Source organism: Hyaena hyaena, unplaced genomic scaffold (genome assembly GCF_003009895.1).
Source record: "Hyaena hyaena isolate Hyena2069 unplaced genomic scaffold, ASM300989v1 scaffold_339, whole genome shotgun sequence".
Taxonomy (NCBI): domain Eukaryota; kingdom Metazoa; phylum Chordata; class Mammalia; order Carnivora; family Hyaenidae; genus Hyaena; species Hyaena hyaena.
In genome coordinates, this window is record NW_024080971.1 from 753,503 (window position 1) to 768,388 (window position 14,886).

The 14,886-nt window shown below is 37.3% G+C and overlaps 1 protein-coding gene across 3 annotated transcripts in view; it reads right to left on the reverse strand.

Annotated features, from left to right (window-relative positions):
• KCNK2 (potassium two pore domain channel subfamily K member 2) overlaps positions 1-14,886 on the reverse strand; it is a 130,612-nt gene that overhangs the window by 55,658 nt on the left and 60,068 nt on the right. For all 3 annotated transcript variants that reach the window (XM_039249494.1, XM_039249492.1, XM_039249491.1), the window contains exon 4: positions 1,759-1,919. In XM_039249494.1, the coding sequence (XP_039105425.1) occupies positions 1,759-1,919 (161 nt within the window). The remainder of the gene's footprint in view (positions 1-1,758; positions 1,920-14,886) is intronic.

Consider the following 14,886-nt stretch of genomic DNA (forward strand, 5'->3'; position numbering starts at 1 on the left):
GAATGAAAGGCACAAAGAAGAAAACAGTGATATAGGAATAGCAATGTAATGGGACAGATGATTGCTACACTCATGGCGAACACAGCATGATGTATAGACTTGTCAAGGCACTAAATTGTACACTTGAAGCTAATGTAATATTGTATGTAATACTGTATGTTCAAATTAAAAAAAATTTAAGGAAAAAAACTGTTGAATGAATGAACAATTCAGCATTACATTACCAAGTTAATGGCACTAATCTTCCCTCTCAATTAACGTAAATACAAGAGACTTTTGATAACAATATAAGAAAAGTATAATACCCCAAACAGGATGAAACTCTTATTTTGGAATCACCATACCTACTCCAATTCTAACAGTAAAAATATCTGAGGGTGAATTGTGAACTTAAATATAAAATATAACTAATGTTAAAACCTGGAATATAAGGGGTACCTGGGTGGCTCACTCGGTTAAGCAGCCGACTTCGGCTCAGGTCATGATCTCACGGCTTGTGGGTTCGAGCCCCGTGTTAGGCTCTGTGCTGACAGCTAGCTCAGAGCCTGGAGCCTGTTTCAGATTCTGTGTCTCCCTCTCTCTCTGACCCTCCCCTGCCATGCTCTCTCTCTCTCTCTCTCAGAAAAAAAACAAACAAACCTGGAATATAAATGGAAAAACCAATACTCAGTAGTCTTAGTCCATCAACAGAATTAAATGTAAAATACTTTGTTGAAATGTTTGTGAAAAGACGAAACATTACTGAATATGTAAAGTGTATTTGTAACAGTGGTGATGGTAGTAACATATCCTTTACAATCCCACCCTCTCGTGCAACCATTTTCTTGGTAATTTTCTTCCAGAATAGAAGCTTTTAATCATAGTGGTATTATTACTACTTTTGATTTGTCATTCTAATAAAGTAATTTTCATTTTATTTTTTTTATTGAGTATAATATAGCCATGAACATCTTTGTGTGTATTACTTGTGGTTCCACTGAATTACATCCTTTAGATAAGTGTCTATCCGTGACATCACTGAATTATGTCGTATGATTGCCTTTATCGTGTTTGCTAAATATGATGTCCTTTGCAAAAGGACTATGTAAGTTTAGAATGACACCAGCAATGAATAAAGATGCGAAAAATTTTAAACTAGAAAACATCGTCAAGTATTTACTAGCTACGTGAAGCTTTTATTTATTATCTCTAATTCTCAGAGTGATGTCTCCATCCCCAGTACCACGGTTCACATTATAGAAATGACAAACGGGAGATTTCGGGGTAAAATAACTAGCTTAAGGGAATACAGCAAGACAGGGCCCCTGGGTGACTCAGTCAGTCAGTTACACTTCCGACTTCAGCCCAGGTCATGATCTGGCAGTTTGGTGGTTTGAGCCCCGCATTGGGCTTTGTGCTGGCAGCTCAGAGCCTGGAGTCTGTTTCAGATTCTGTGTCTCCCTCTCTCTGTCCCTACACTCCTCTCAAAAATAAATAAACCTTCAAAAAATAAAAAAAAAGAGAATACAGAAAGATAAGACATCTGGAATTTGAATCTAGGACTGTCAAATTCTACTTTATTTCTGCATATTTGGGAGTTTTCTCATGCATTAATTTACCCATCCAAATTAAATATAAAAATAACTATACAGTGAGTTACATGCATAAAAGATTATGGAAAACCCAATAACTTGAATGTCTAACTGCACCCTAGGTGACAGAAAAGTTTAATTAAAAAAAATTAAACAATATGTTGTTAAAAGGCTATATTATACTTACAATAAAGGTATCTTCCACTTTTGCAATTCCTTTTCCAAATATGGTCCCTAGTTGATCTCCAACTCCAGCCAACAAAAAACCAAAAAGGGGAATTCCCAGTAAGGCATAGATGATACAGAATATTTTCCCCCCTTCTGTGCGCGGTGAGATATTTCCAAATCCTAAACACACACACAAAAAAACAGTTGATTATAAATGAGTAATAGTTTAAAACATATGACCTTGAAACAAGAAAACCAAACCAGGGCTTTGGCTCTCTCCATTGTGACCTAAAACTTTCTGGTTGGATTCTTCATTCTACCTGGCACTTGGCACAGCCAGGAGACTGTAACGACCCCCTCCACCAATAAAGTCTTCTCCGGGCCAGTAAGACCCTGCCTGTAATTGATCTCAAGACAGCGATTCATTTAACTTTCACTGCCAACTGCGCGGGCCCACCCACTTTTGCCCCACATTTTCCTTTTTTTTTTTTTTTTTAAATATTTTTATTTATTTCTAGGAGAGAGAGAGAGAGAGAGACAGCGTGAGCGGGGGGGGGGGGAGGGAGTCACAGACTGAAACAGGCTCCAGGCTCTGAGCCGGCAGTCAGCACAGAGCCCGACGCGGGGCTCGAATCCACGAACCACGAGATCATGACCTAAGTGAAAGTCGGACGCTTAACCGACTAAGCCACCCAGGCGCCCCTGAAAAGCTGAAACTTTCATATGTTGCAGGTAACAAATGCAAATTACTACAGCCATTTTTGAGGATAATTTTTCATAAAGTAAAGTAGACACTTACCATATGACCAAAAGGAAATAAAACTATGAATCCACACAAAGATTTATACATAAATGTACAGAGAAGCTTTGTTCATAATAGTCTAACACTGGAAACAAATTAAACGTCTATCAACCAGTGAATAGCTGACTAGACTGTGGTAAATCCATACAAAGGAATACTACTTGACAATATAAAGAAACTGCTGAAACATGCATCAACAAAGATAGATCTCAAAGCATTATGGTCAGTGAAAGAAGTTGGCCATAAAATGCTATATACTTTACAGTTCCGTGTGCATGAAATTCTAGAAAAGGCAAAACTATAGTCACATAGATTAGATCAAGTGGTTAAACAGGGTCAGATTTGGAGAGAGGGGGCTAATTGCAAAGGTGCATGAGAAAACTCTTTGAGGTAATGGACATGACTGTATGCATTTGAAAAATCTCATTAAATCACACACTTGAAATGACCCATTTTTATTGTATGTAAGCTGACTTTTTTTTTTTTTATTTTTTTATTTATTTCTAGGAGAGAGAGAGAGAGAGAGACAGCGTGAGCGGGGGGGGGTGAGAGAGAGGGAGATACAGACTCTGAAATAGGTTCCAGGCTCCGAGCTGGCAGTCAGCACAGAGCCCGACGTGGGCCTCGAACCCACGAACCACGAGATCATGACCTAAGCGAAAGTCGGACGCTTAACCGACTAAGCCACCCAGGCGCCCCTGCCCCACATTTTCCTAATATAAGGAAACCTGGAAGTATTTCTGGCATATGGAGGCAGTCTTTAAGATGCTAGTCCACTGTCTTCCTAGTGTTGGCCTCACTGAAATAAATTCCTTTCTTGCTTCACTGCCACTCATTTCTCTGCCTTGAGATTTTGTCAGCAGAGAGTGCCTGGACATGGTCTGTTTGGGAACCCCAGAGCCAGCTGCCCTTGCATCCCTGCACCCCAGCTATAATACCAGGGGCCCCTGGTGGCTCTGTCAGTTAAGCATCCAACTCTTGGTTTCGGCTCAGGTCATAATTTGGCGGTTTCGTGAGTTCAAGCCCCAAGTCGGCTTCACACTGGTAGCACGGAGATTGCTTGGGTTTCGGTGTCTCCTCTCTCTGTTCCCTCCCCACTCACACTGTTTAGGTATCTCTCAAAACAAATAAAAATAAACAAAAAAATTAAAACAACAACAAACCATGGGCCCAAAATGGGACCACTTAAGACTGAATCCCCAAACTGGGGCTTAATAGCTAATCTACTTGTAGTTTCAATTTATTCCAGAAATGTAGTCTTAGTCCGAACCTTAACCAGTCTGTCAGGAATTTTCCTATCAGAACCAAAGTGTGGCAGATCACATCGGCCCTCACCATCACCCCCTCATCTTCTTCTCACCCTTAAAGGAAGATGATGTGGTCTGCATGATAAGACTTCCTGCCCATCCCTCTTAGGGAAAGCTATCTTGCCTGGAGAATCCTTTTCTTTTACCAGTAACTTTATTGCCCCACACCTACTCTCTAAAGATGTTGCATGTTGTATAACTCCTCCGAGCTCCCAACTGCTTGCTAGATGTATGTTGCCCGATTCATGAATCACTTGATAAAACCAATTCAAATGCACTCAGGAAATTTTGTTTTTTAACAACCTCAAGGGTAATTCAGAAATTCCCAAACATTAAAAGATATTAATCATAGATTTCAACTAGTTAAGAATCCTTTTAAAATATATTTTAATATAAAATATTTTAGTAAGCAAACATTTCAATAATCCACAATGTAGAGCTAATGTTCCAATTAAACCAGATGATGAAAACTGAAGGGGTAACACATGCAATAATGCCAACATTTTCATTAAATGTATTTCTCTATGTATATACTGATAATACATTAACTATAGAGCTTTTGTGGTCCTTTACTGAGAAGAGTACACTGCATTCATTTAAGAGAATTCAGGGGCACCTGAGTGGCTCAGTTGGTTGAGCATCTGACTTCTGCTCAGGTCATGATCTCAAGGTTTGTGAGTTGGAGTCCCGTATTGGGCTCTGTGTTGACAGGTCAGAGTCCCGAGCCTGCTTTGGATTCTGTGTCTCCCTCTCTGCCCCTCCCCCACTCACTCTCTGTTTTTTCTCTCTCCTTCAAAAATAAATAAAAATTAAAAAATTAGAGAATTAAAATATGCTAAAATTACTTAAAGATGAAAGTTAAATAACAACTTTTAAAACCCTGTTTTCATTCAAGCACCTACAAAAAGTAATAACCAAAAGCTTTATTAATTAATAACCAAAAAAATTGTTAACTTTTTTTTAACATTCCAAGGATTTCAAAGGTGTAGCAGAGCAAATTTTGCTACCCTAAGATATGTCTCTTTGGCATCCCGATTATTATTTTTTTTAATTTATTTATTTGTTTTGAGAGAGACCCAGAGCAAGAGGGGGAGGGGCAGAGAAAGAGGGAGGAACACCGATGATCTGAAGCGTGCTCTATGGTGACAGCACACAGCCCAATACGGGGCTTGAACTTACGAACCACAAGATCATGACCTACATTGAAGTCAGACGCTTAACCGACTGAGCCACCCAGGGGCCCTGGATTACTGATTATTTTAAGCTGGTTATTTTTAAGAAGCTGTGGGCACATAAGGAACACTGAAAAACAACTAGAAGTTACCTTTTTGCAAGAGACATAGGAATAAGGGAAATCTCTATTTGTAAGGGCGTCTGCCTCAGTACCAGAGAGAAGGGGTTGATTAAATCTCTAGAAAACTTCAACTGGAGAGAATGCATGGACTGAAATCTGCATAACAACCTTAGTCTTCTACTCAGTGCTTTCCCTAGTAGCCTTTCAAATGGAAAAGTTATATTCACAGCTTTATTCTGGAGGAAGAAGGGAGACAGCTCCTGTACAAGTTGAGATGAGTGGTTCTACAGAACTTTGATTAGTTTATATGCTGCTGCCCATGGGCTCACTTCTGCTTCTAATTTTGGAGTCTTTCTTTATGGAATTCCCTTAGAAAATTATCTCTTTAGAATCCTACATTTTGCTCATATCTGGGATGTGGGCTCCTTAATTCGAATTTCATTGTCACCTGAATCTACATGCTTCACGCCATTCCCAAATGTGTTCCTGATGTGGTGCCCTCAACATCTCCCCTGCTTTCAACACACAATGGACTTTCCTCTCCATTATTTTCATATTTTCTGTCATGTCAATGTAACTTTTTGGTGAGATAGAGGTCAAGTACATGCATATTTATATCAAACAAGTTGTAAGGTAAATTCGTATTCATATTAGATGGAATTAGCTATTTAGATTTACCAGTATCTTTTAAGATGTTAAATACTGATCATCTAATAAATAGTCCACAGATTTATAGTAAGATATGTAAACATCAGGACTTTTTTCTTAATGTTTATTTATTTTTGAGAGACAGACGGGGGTAGTAGGGGAAAGGTAGAGAGAGAGGGAGACACAGAATCGGAAAGCAGGCTCCAGGCTTGGAGCTGTCAGCACAGAGCCCGACCTGGCTCTCGAACCCGCAAACTACGAGATCATGACCTGAGCCGAAGTTGGACACTTAACCGACTAAGCCATCCAGGCATCCCAGAGGTCCATTTTTAAGGCTTGAACCTGCTACTTCCTCTGGCTGCCAGCACTCTAAATAAATTTCTGCCTTTCTTTCTTCCAAATCCTCAGTTCGTGACTTATTGGCTTTTCTTGTGACAAGTTTATCGGAGTTTTTTGGGCACCAGTGTTGGCAAGCCCAGCCGGGAACTGTGCTCCTGATTTGTCCAGCCCCCTCGGGATTCCTCAGGATAGAGCAGTTGGCCAGGGCAGCGCACCATAGCTCACCCGCTTGATTCCTGAGTTAACAGTTGTGATACATTGATCAGTAATAACACAACTTTTTAGAAATTCTGACTGTGGCATTGCTAAAAATAGGCTCTAATGTTAAGAAAAAAAATAAAAGTCTAACTGTCAGCTCAATTCGATCTGCCCTGTGTAGATTAAAGAGGCACAAGACAGAAGGACTCCAAGTTTTCATCCATCACTGACTCAGAATCATCCTGAAGGCCACTGGAACATCTTCAGAAACGCTGACAGAAGATTTCCTCAGAAAGCCCGTTTACGTCACCAATGCAATGACCCAAAATCCAAAAAGAATTTGACATGTAAGGAAAGTCAAGCTATCTTTCATTGATCAAAAAATGGAGACCAGTTCCTTGTGGGATCTCTGTACTTTACTTTTATCATCTCCAAGCCAAGTTAGCAAAAGGGAGACTGAAAGGAATAGGAATGAGGGATCCTTACAGGACTCAGATCTGAGTGTCATCCACTGTGCCTTCCCAATGTCTCTCACTATCATTATACTAACTTTATGATGAATCTGTGCCTCACAAGTGGCTTCCCTCACACAGTGACCACTTCCCTGGGGACACACGCACACACACAGAGTGATTCAGCAGCTTTCTGACATAAAGGTCATGCCTACAACTCCACAGACATTTCCCGGGGGGAGAGAATCAAATGACTTTTCAGAGGATTGATCCTCATGTTTCTTCCCTGTCTTCCCTGTGTTAAACAAGAGTGGACTTCTTTCCACAGACTTACCACATGTTCTAACCCATCAGTGGACACTGGTTAAATGACTTGAAACCATTATTGTTTATGAAAGGTATCCGCTGGTTCTAAGCAATACAGTATGCTAAACTTTTAAAATATTACTCCTTAGGATTGTCTGGACTTCCTGCCCCTTTCCCTAGTCAGTCAGCAGCATCTTCATTGCCTTATGGTGAAACAGACTGTTACAGCAAGAAGAAAAGGGAAAAGAGGCAGTATTAAGTTTTGCTTTCTCTTAACTCCTAAATTAAGCTGCTTACAAGGAAAATGTATCTTCTGATAACAGATGCATAATAAGAGAGTAAAAAGAGTGGCTCCCTCAAAGAGCTTGAGGGAATAGAGCAGAGTAACCAGGAATGAGGCATGACTTGGGAGGAGGTAGAGCTAGGCAAAAATGAGAGAATAGGACCGTGTGTGTGTGTGTGTGTGTGTGTGTGTGTGTGTGTGTGTGTGGTGGAGGGGACACTCCAAAGGTATACTGGAGCTTACTTGAGGGATCAATTGTTAAATCTTCAGGAGTTTTACAAGTCAACTGACTTCACACTGGTAGCTTAGAATCAAATAGAGTAGGAATATTTATACCACAGAAATTGGCAAGCACTATAATTTAGCCCCACCCCCATCTAATACTTACCAGTATGCTACAGAATAAGATACAGTACAATTTAAGAGACTGTGCAGAGTCTGTGCCAGAGATCTGGATGGAAGCCAAGCCAATGTGTACAGGCCAACCTGTGATTCTAATGTGAGTACATCACTAGAATAGCTATTACCGCTTCTTCACATCACTTTCAGGGAAGGACCTTCCATGGAAAGCTACTCTAAGTCTACTGTAAGCAGATCATCTAGCAGGAGATCCAAATACATCATTTTCATTTGAACAGTCTCAAGTGAACAGGTCATTTTTCTGGAATCAATTATGAATACAACAAATAAATAATACTCCTCTTCATGCACTGTGCACACTTGCAATTATTTAATTATTGTAAGAATTCATTTAGTGTCTATATTTCCCACTTGACTATGAGCTCTGTAAGTGTAGGGGTTGACTTATTATAGATATATGTGTGTATATATACGTATACATATATGTATATATACATTTATAACTATAATTCCAAAAACATCTTGGCTTATTAACTAGTGCATAATTGGCAACCAATAAGTATTTCTTTACTGACTGACTACACATGAACCTAAAAAACTCACAAGACTTAGAAAATAGGAAAAGAAAAAAGTACAGAGAAATATAATATCTGTATGGGAACTTAGAAAAAATTAAATTTCTCCCCCACTAATTAATAAATTTACTACCTTTGCAATAAAAATACCATAGTTTTTACAATTTTACAATTTAATGACGTGATTCTAAAATTCACCTGAAATAAAATTAACAATAATAGTCAATAAATATTTTAAAAAAACACTAATGTGAGGCAAACTTTATTTCCAAATTAAAAAGATGTCATCTATAGTTTTAACAATTAAAACTATGTGGCAAATTAATGAATGAAAACAATAGCAAAAATAGAAAAGAACCCCAGTATGTAAATGAATATTGGATAAATATATTTTAAATTAATATATAAGGAGTTGATTATTCAGTAAATAGTTACGGGATAAATAGCAAGCTACTTGGAAATAAATGGTGTCCTTACTCACATTATACACTAAATATTTTCGAATGGATTAAATCATCAAATATAAAGAAAATATTACTGGGGCACCTGAGTGGCTCCATCAGTTGAGCTTCTGATTCTTGATTTTGGCTCAGGTCATGATCTCATGTTTTGTGGGAATGAGCCCCACGTTAGGCTCCCCCTCAAAATAATTAAATAGATTTAAAAAGAAAAGAAAATATGACCAGAAAATATTACAAAGGACAAGAAAGTAATTCTCTAAGCATAACTCCAAGGCAGAACCATAAGGAAGTTAAAGATAAATATGGCTATGCAAAAATATAATGATACTGTATGTTGAAAGAAGAGCATAAACTCTATGTGAAAGCCAAATGCTTTTGCAAAGAGGCAGTGAAGTAAGACCCAAACACCTCTCTTATGGGTCTTCCTCAGGCTACTCTTGGTCAAAGCGCCAAGCTTTCATTTCATTTTCAGGGCTGAAGTTGGACTGAATCTATCATGTCTGCACTTGTGATTTGAGATGTTCTCCTCATTTAGCATTCCACCACTATTATAAAAAAAATTGGATTTTTAAAAAATGTTTATTTATCCATTTATCCCACAAATTGTGAGAATATTACCAGAGCCAAAATCAAGAGTCAGATGCTCAACCAACTAACTAGGCCACACAGGTGCCCCTAATAGTTGGATTATTAAAGATATAACTATCAAATATCTATAATGATAAATTGACAACCCCCAAGTACATTATTGGCTTTGTGTACTTGGAATTTACTGAAAGCTGTCAAGTGGCCAACTTTGACAAACAAGTTCACTTCTGTCGAAATTTATCAGTCTAAAAATGTAATAAGCACTACTGCTGGATAACAGTCGTCTTTCTACCCTCTGAATGAGACTTACCGGAAGTAAGTAACACAGTTAAACTGTTTGGACTTGTTGGCTGCAGCATACATACTCCACATTTAAGAGTATTATTTGACTAATAAGTAGTTCATGAAAACCTTTGCTCTCTTAGTCAATGTTCAATGAGGAGACTGTAGTTTATTATTACATTTATTGACAACAGCAATGATAAAAGAAGCAATAAACTGAAATTGAATTTATATAGACCTTTCTAGAGATAAACATTAAAAAAAATCTAAGTAATTCTGACCAAAAATTTAGGAGGTAGGACTCTATTACTCGAATTCCATGGAGAGAAAATTTACTTAAGAAAAATACTACATACTATTATTTTACTCTGATCCATTCTATAGCATAAAGTACTACATTACATACAAAAAAGAAGAAATCAAATATCATTACAGCAATCAGCATGATTTAATTCTGTTCAATTACAAATTGTTCAATAATAACTATATGCAATCGCCATCCCAGATACTCAGGACAGAAAGATGAAAAAAACACTAGAATTAAAAAAATTCCAAATTATTAATGAAATCAAATAACTATGTTATCTACCAACATTTTATTTTTCAAAACATTTTATTTTAAAGTAATCTCTGCACCCACATTTTATTTTATTTTTTTTTAATGTTTTTTATTTATTTCTAGGAGAGAGAGAGAGAGACAGCGTGAGCAGGGGAGGGTCAGAGAGAGAGGGAGTCACAGACTGAAACAGGCTCCAGGCTCTGAGCTGGCAGTCAGCACAGAGCCCGACGCGGGGCTCGAACCCACGAACCGCGAGATCATGACCTAAGCGAAAGTCGGACGCTTAACCGACTAAGCCACCCAGGCGCCCCACCCACATTTTATTTTAAAGTAATCTCTGCACCCAGTGCAGGGCTCCAAATCAGAACCCCAAGATCAAGACTCCCATGCTCCACCCACTGAGCCAGCCAGGTGTCCCTACCAACTTTTCTTTAAATGTTAATAAAGGTACATAAATGGACAAAGATTGGCTACATAGAAAAAAACCAAGGATGGCAGTGTGCATGTCAGAAATATTTCCATTAAAGCACCACACTTAAAAAACTGGGAATCAGAAGTTTGGTTCTATGTTTACTCTGATCTCTGAGATGAAGTTAGGTTTATTCAAATGCCAAATCTATGCAGAGACCATATCTGCTTTTAATGTGCAGCATTTAAGTAACGATAGTAGGACAGACCCAAGGAAAGCCATGAATAACTCCCTACTGAGATAATAAATATTAATGTACTATATCAGGTCCTTCAGCAAAGACTCAAGGATAAGTGAAGAGTGAGGAACACAAAGAGAATGAAAGAGAGAAAGGAATACAGTATAAATGATCCTACTCAACATAAACCTCTAAATAAGAAGTCCATAAATAAATCAAATACCAAGAAACATAAACACAGTCAACACCTGCAACAGGAATTTAACTCTAAATGAAAATAATTTCGGAGGACACAGTCCAAACTAAATTTTGAAAGAGGTATATTAGAGGGTTTTTGAAAATAAATGTTTTATTGAAATGATGCAATAAATAGGTTTAAAATATAAACAGGTAGATAAGAAAGAGGATAAATACGAAATCCTGGAAATGAATCATATTAACTATTTTTGGGGGGAAATACAATAGATGAAATGGACTGACACAGGTGAGGGAAGTAATGGTTAATTTGATGGCAAGACTGAATAATTCCGCACACTGACAGCATGAAGCCTGCTTGGGATTCTCTCTGTCCCTCCCCCTACCCCTCCCCTGCTCTCGCTCTCTCTCTCAAAAAAAAAAAAAAAATATATATATATATATATAGCTATCAGATAGAAGCAGGGAAAAGATTATTTACAAAGGTACAACACACGAGCAGTAACAGTCATTGGAAAATCGTGGAGTCCTGTTATCTTCCAACTGCTGATGAAACATCACCATTATCCTGAAATTTTATATTTAGCTAAACTATCAAGAAAAAATAAAAAGTCCTATTTTAGCATTTTCCCAGACATACAAAGCTCAAGAAACTTTACCACCCCCAGGGAAGCCTCACTAAAACCACTATCTAGGTGTTCTCGAGAAATTATACACATCAGAAAGGAGAAAAGAGAACCCAGAAGGAAAACATAGCATTAAGAGAAATAGAAGTGGGCACAGAAGTGGAAAAAAATATTTGATAATATAATCAACTATTAACTGCAAACTGTGTACAGATACATGAACACACACACACACACACACACACACACAAACACTGAAAGTAAACAGTGGACAACAGGAACAAGATGGATGGGAGAATGGGGAGGTTCAGTAAATACGCACCGTTTGGCTGAAATGCTAGAAACATAAAGAAACATAAGAGTAACGGCAACCACTTCACTCCAACAAAAGAGAAAGAAAGTAGGGAAAAAAGAAATAAAGAGGATGGCATAAAACAAAATAAACAAGAAAAACATCTAAATATATAAACAATCACAATTTATGTGAATAAACAGATTATAGAATTTATAAAAATATCCCCCATCAGATGAAACTAAGAGGATGAAAAAATGATTTGTCAACAAACTCTTATCCAAAGAAAGTCAACATAGCAATATTAATACCAGTCAAAAAGAAGTCTAAACCTACTTCTAAGGATAATGAGATGAAAAATTGTAGGACCTGAGGGTGCCTGAGTATAATCTGGAAGGCCTTGTAGATCTAAGGAGGCAGAAAATGCATTTGATAAAACCGAATACTCATTGATGACAGAACTTTTAGCAAATTAGAAATGGAAGGAACTTTTATTAACATGGTTTTAATTAAAAAAAATGAATAGCTGACATATACTTAAGATAAAGCTTGCAAGCATTGACTTTGAGACAAGGATCGTGACAAATACATTATCATCATGACTTCTTTATTATATTTTATTGTAGGTCAATGCTATAGACCTTTTTAAAGATGTAAAATGAGAAAATAAATGTTGAAGCTATCTATTACTGTTTTTCGGATGATATGCTTGTGTATATAGCAAAGCCAAGAAAAGTTTCCTGAATTCCAAGTCAAGAAAAACAACAACAATACAGTATAGTTAAAATGTGCTAAACACTCTTACAACCAATTAAACATATTAATTCACTTAATTTTCACAATAACCATTGTGAGGTAGTTACTAATACTTTTCATTTTTCAAGCGAGGAAACTGAAACACAGAAATGTTAAATCATTTTCCCAAGGATACACAGCTAGTAAAAGTGGGAGAGCTGTTACTCAAACCCAGGTATTTTAGGTCCAGTGTCTGGGATCTAATCACAGATACTACAACATTCCTATACTCCCAGAAAGAACCAATCAGCAAATGCAGTACCAAATCAAAATCTTAACAACATTAGCAAAAAGACAGCTAAGTATATAATTAATAACACATAAGTATTTTATGGAGAAAAATATAAAAAAAGCTGCAAAATAAGTGACGTAAAAAGAAACCTAAAGAAATGAAGAAATAGTTAAGTATTAATTTTTACCAAGTTTATGTTAAATATAATGCAATTATAATAGATATTTTGCAAGGATTTTCAGTAAAATTTTATGAACTTTTACAAAAATTATGTAAGAAAGTAAAGGACCAATAATTGCTAAGGAATTTGGCAGGAGGGATGAGGTGGGCAGATTTGTCCTACATGATATCAAGATCTACTGTAGCTATTAAAAAACAATACGATTAAGACAATGTGGTATTGAACAGGGAAAGACAGACCAATCAGAACACAATAGAGAGCTCAGAAACAGACCGGAACATGTCTGGAAGCATGGGTACCTTCCAGAAAGGGGAGAGAAGATCCAGGAAACAATGGATGTGACTGAATGGTGGGGGAGGGGGAGCAGAGAGGTGGCTACCCAGTAAGAGTGGGAAGGATGCTTAAGGCACTTCATTCCTGTATTATTTTATCTAAAAGGAGTAGTGACAAAAACAGCATAAAGCAGTGTTATGATGTGATGAAAGTGAATGGATAGATGGTTATGTGCAATATTATTCTTTGCAGACATTTCTACCATTTGAAATATTGCACAACAGTAAAAATGAGTTGGGAAAGTCTCTATAAGCACATCACACTTATAGATCAAAAAGACATTGGACAATATTCTCTACCATTTCTTATAGTTCTCTGGAAGGTAGAAGTAGAGAATTATTGTCTTATCATGACACAGAATTCCATCTCAAAACATTTGCTAGCATACTTCATATTAAAGTACAAGAGAAATTCCCTTCAAACTGGAGGGGAAAAGGACATCCGCTTTTGCAACTATTGTAAAGTATTATTCTGAAAGCTCTAGCATGTTGTAGTGGCAGTAAACATGTAAAAGGAATCATTATTACAAAGAGAAAGATGAATATATTAGTTGCGGGTAGAATTAAATATCATGTAAACACAGGAAATACTGGAAATTGTTGTATACAGAGAAGCTCAACAAAAGAGCTGAAGGTGTGATATATATAAAGAAACCAATGGCATTATCATATTTGAGCGCTACCTCAAATCTGCTAAATTAAATGGGAAAATGCCTTATTTATAAGATTAAGGGAAATCTGAAATACCTGTAAGTCATTTTATCAAGACATATCCAAGGCCTTTAGAGCACAGCTTGAGTTACTGTAGAATGGGATGGATCCAAACAGAAAAGAACACATATGATTTTCTTTAAAACATCACTAGTAGGTTGGAAATGGAGTAATTATTCAATGAAAATGTTTGAATATATTGATTACTATTCTGGAGGGGCAAAAATATCTTGCCCTATGTGAAAATAAGTATCATACAGATGAAAGATACAAGTAAGCTGAACGAACTTAACTACTTCCTTATTGAGCCCTTCTGATTATGTTTCTTCTTTTGCCTCAAATGTACACCCTCCCCCACCCACTCTTCATCTGGGTCACCCTTAAATATCCATCATTACTTAGGTTAGATATTAATTTCTCCAAGAAGCCTTCCTTGAGCCCTTGCTACACACCCCCAAGACTGCATATATCTTTACGTATCCTCAGACTTACCTCAGTAGATTGTAGCCATCAGTTCTGTAATGAGAGGTTGTGGAAGGCCAGGCATCATGTCTTAGTCACCACGACAGCCCTAGTGCTTTTCCACTGGATGTGTAAAGGACCTAAAGTATTAGGTTCCCAGCTCCTTTCTTACTGCCTTCCCTTTATCGTTGCCCTTGGCATTCTTTTCTGGCAGTCCCTC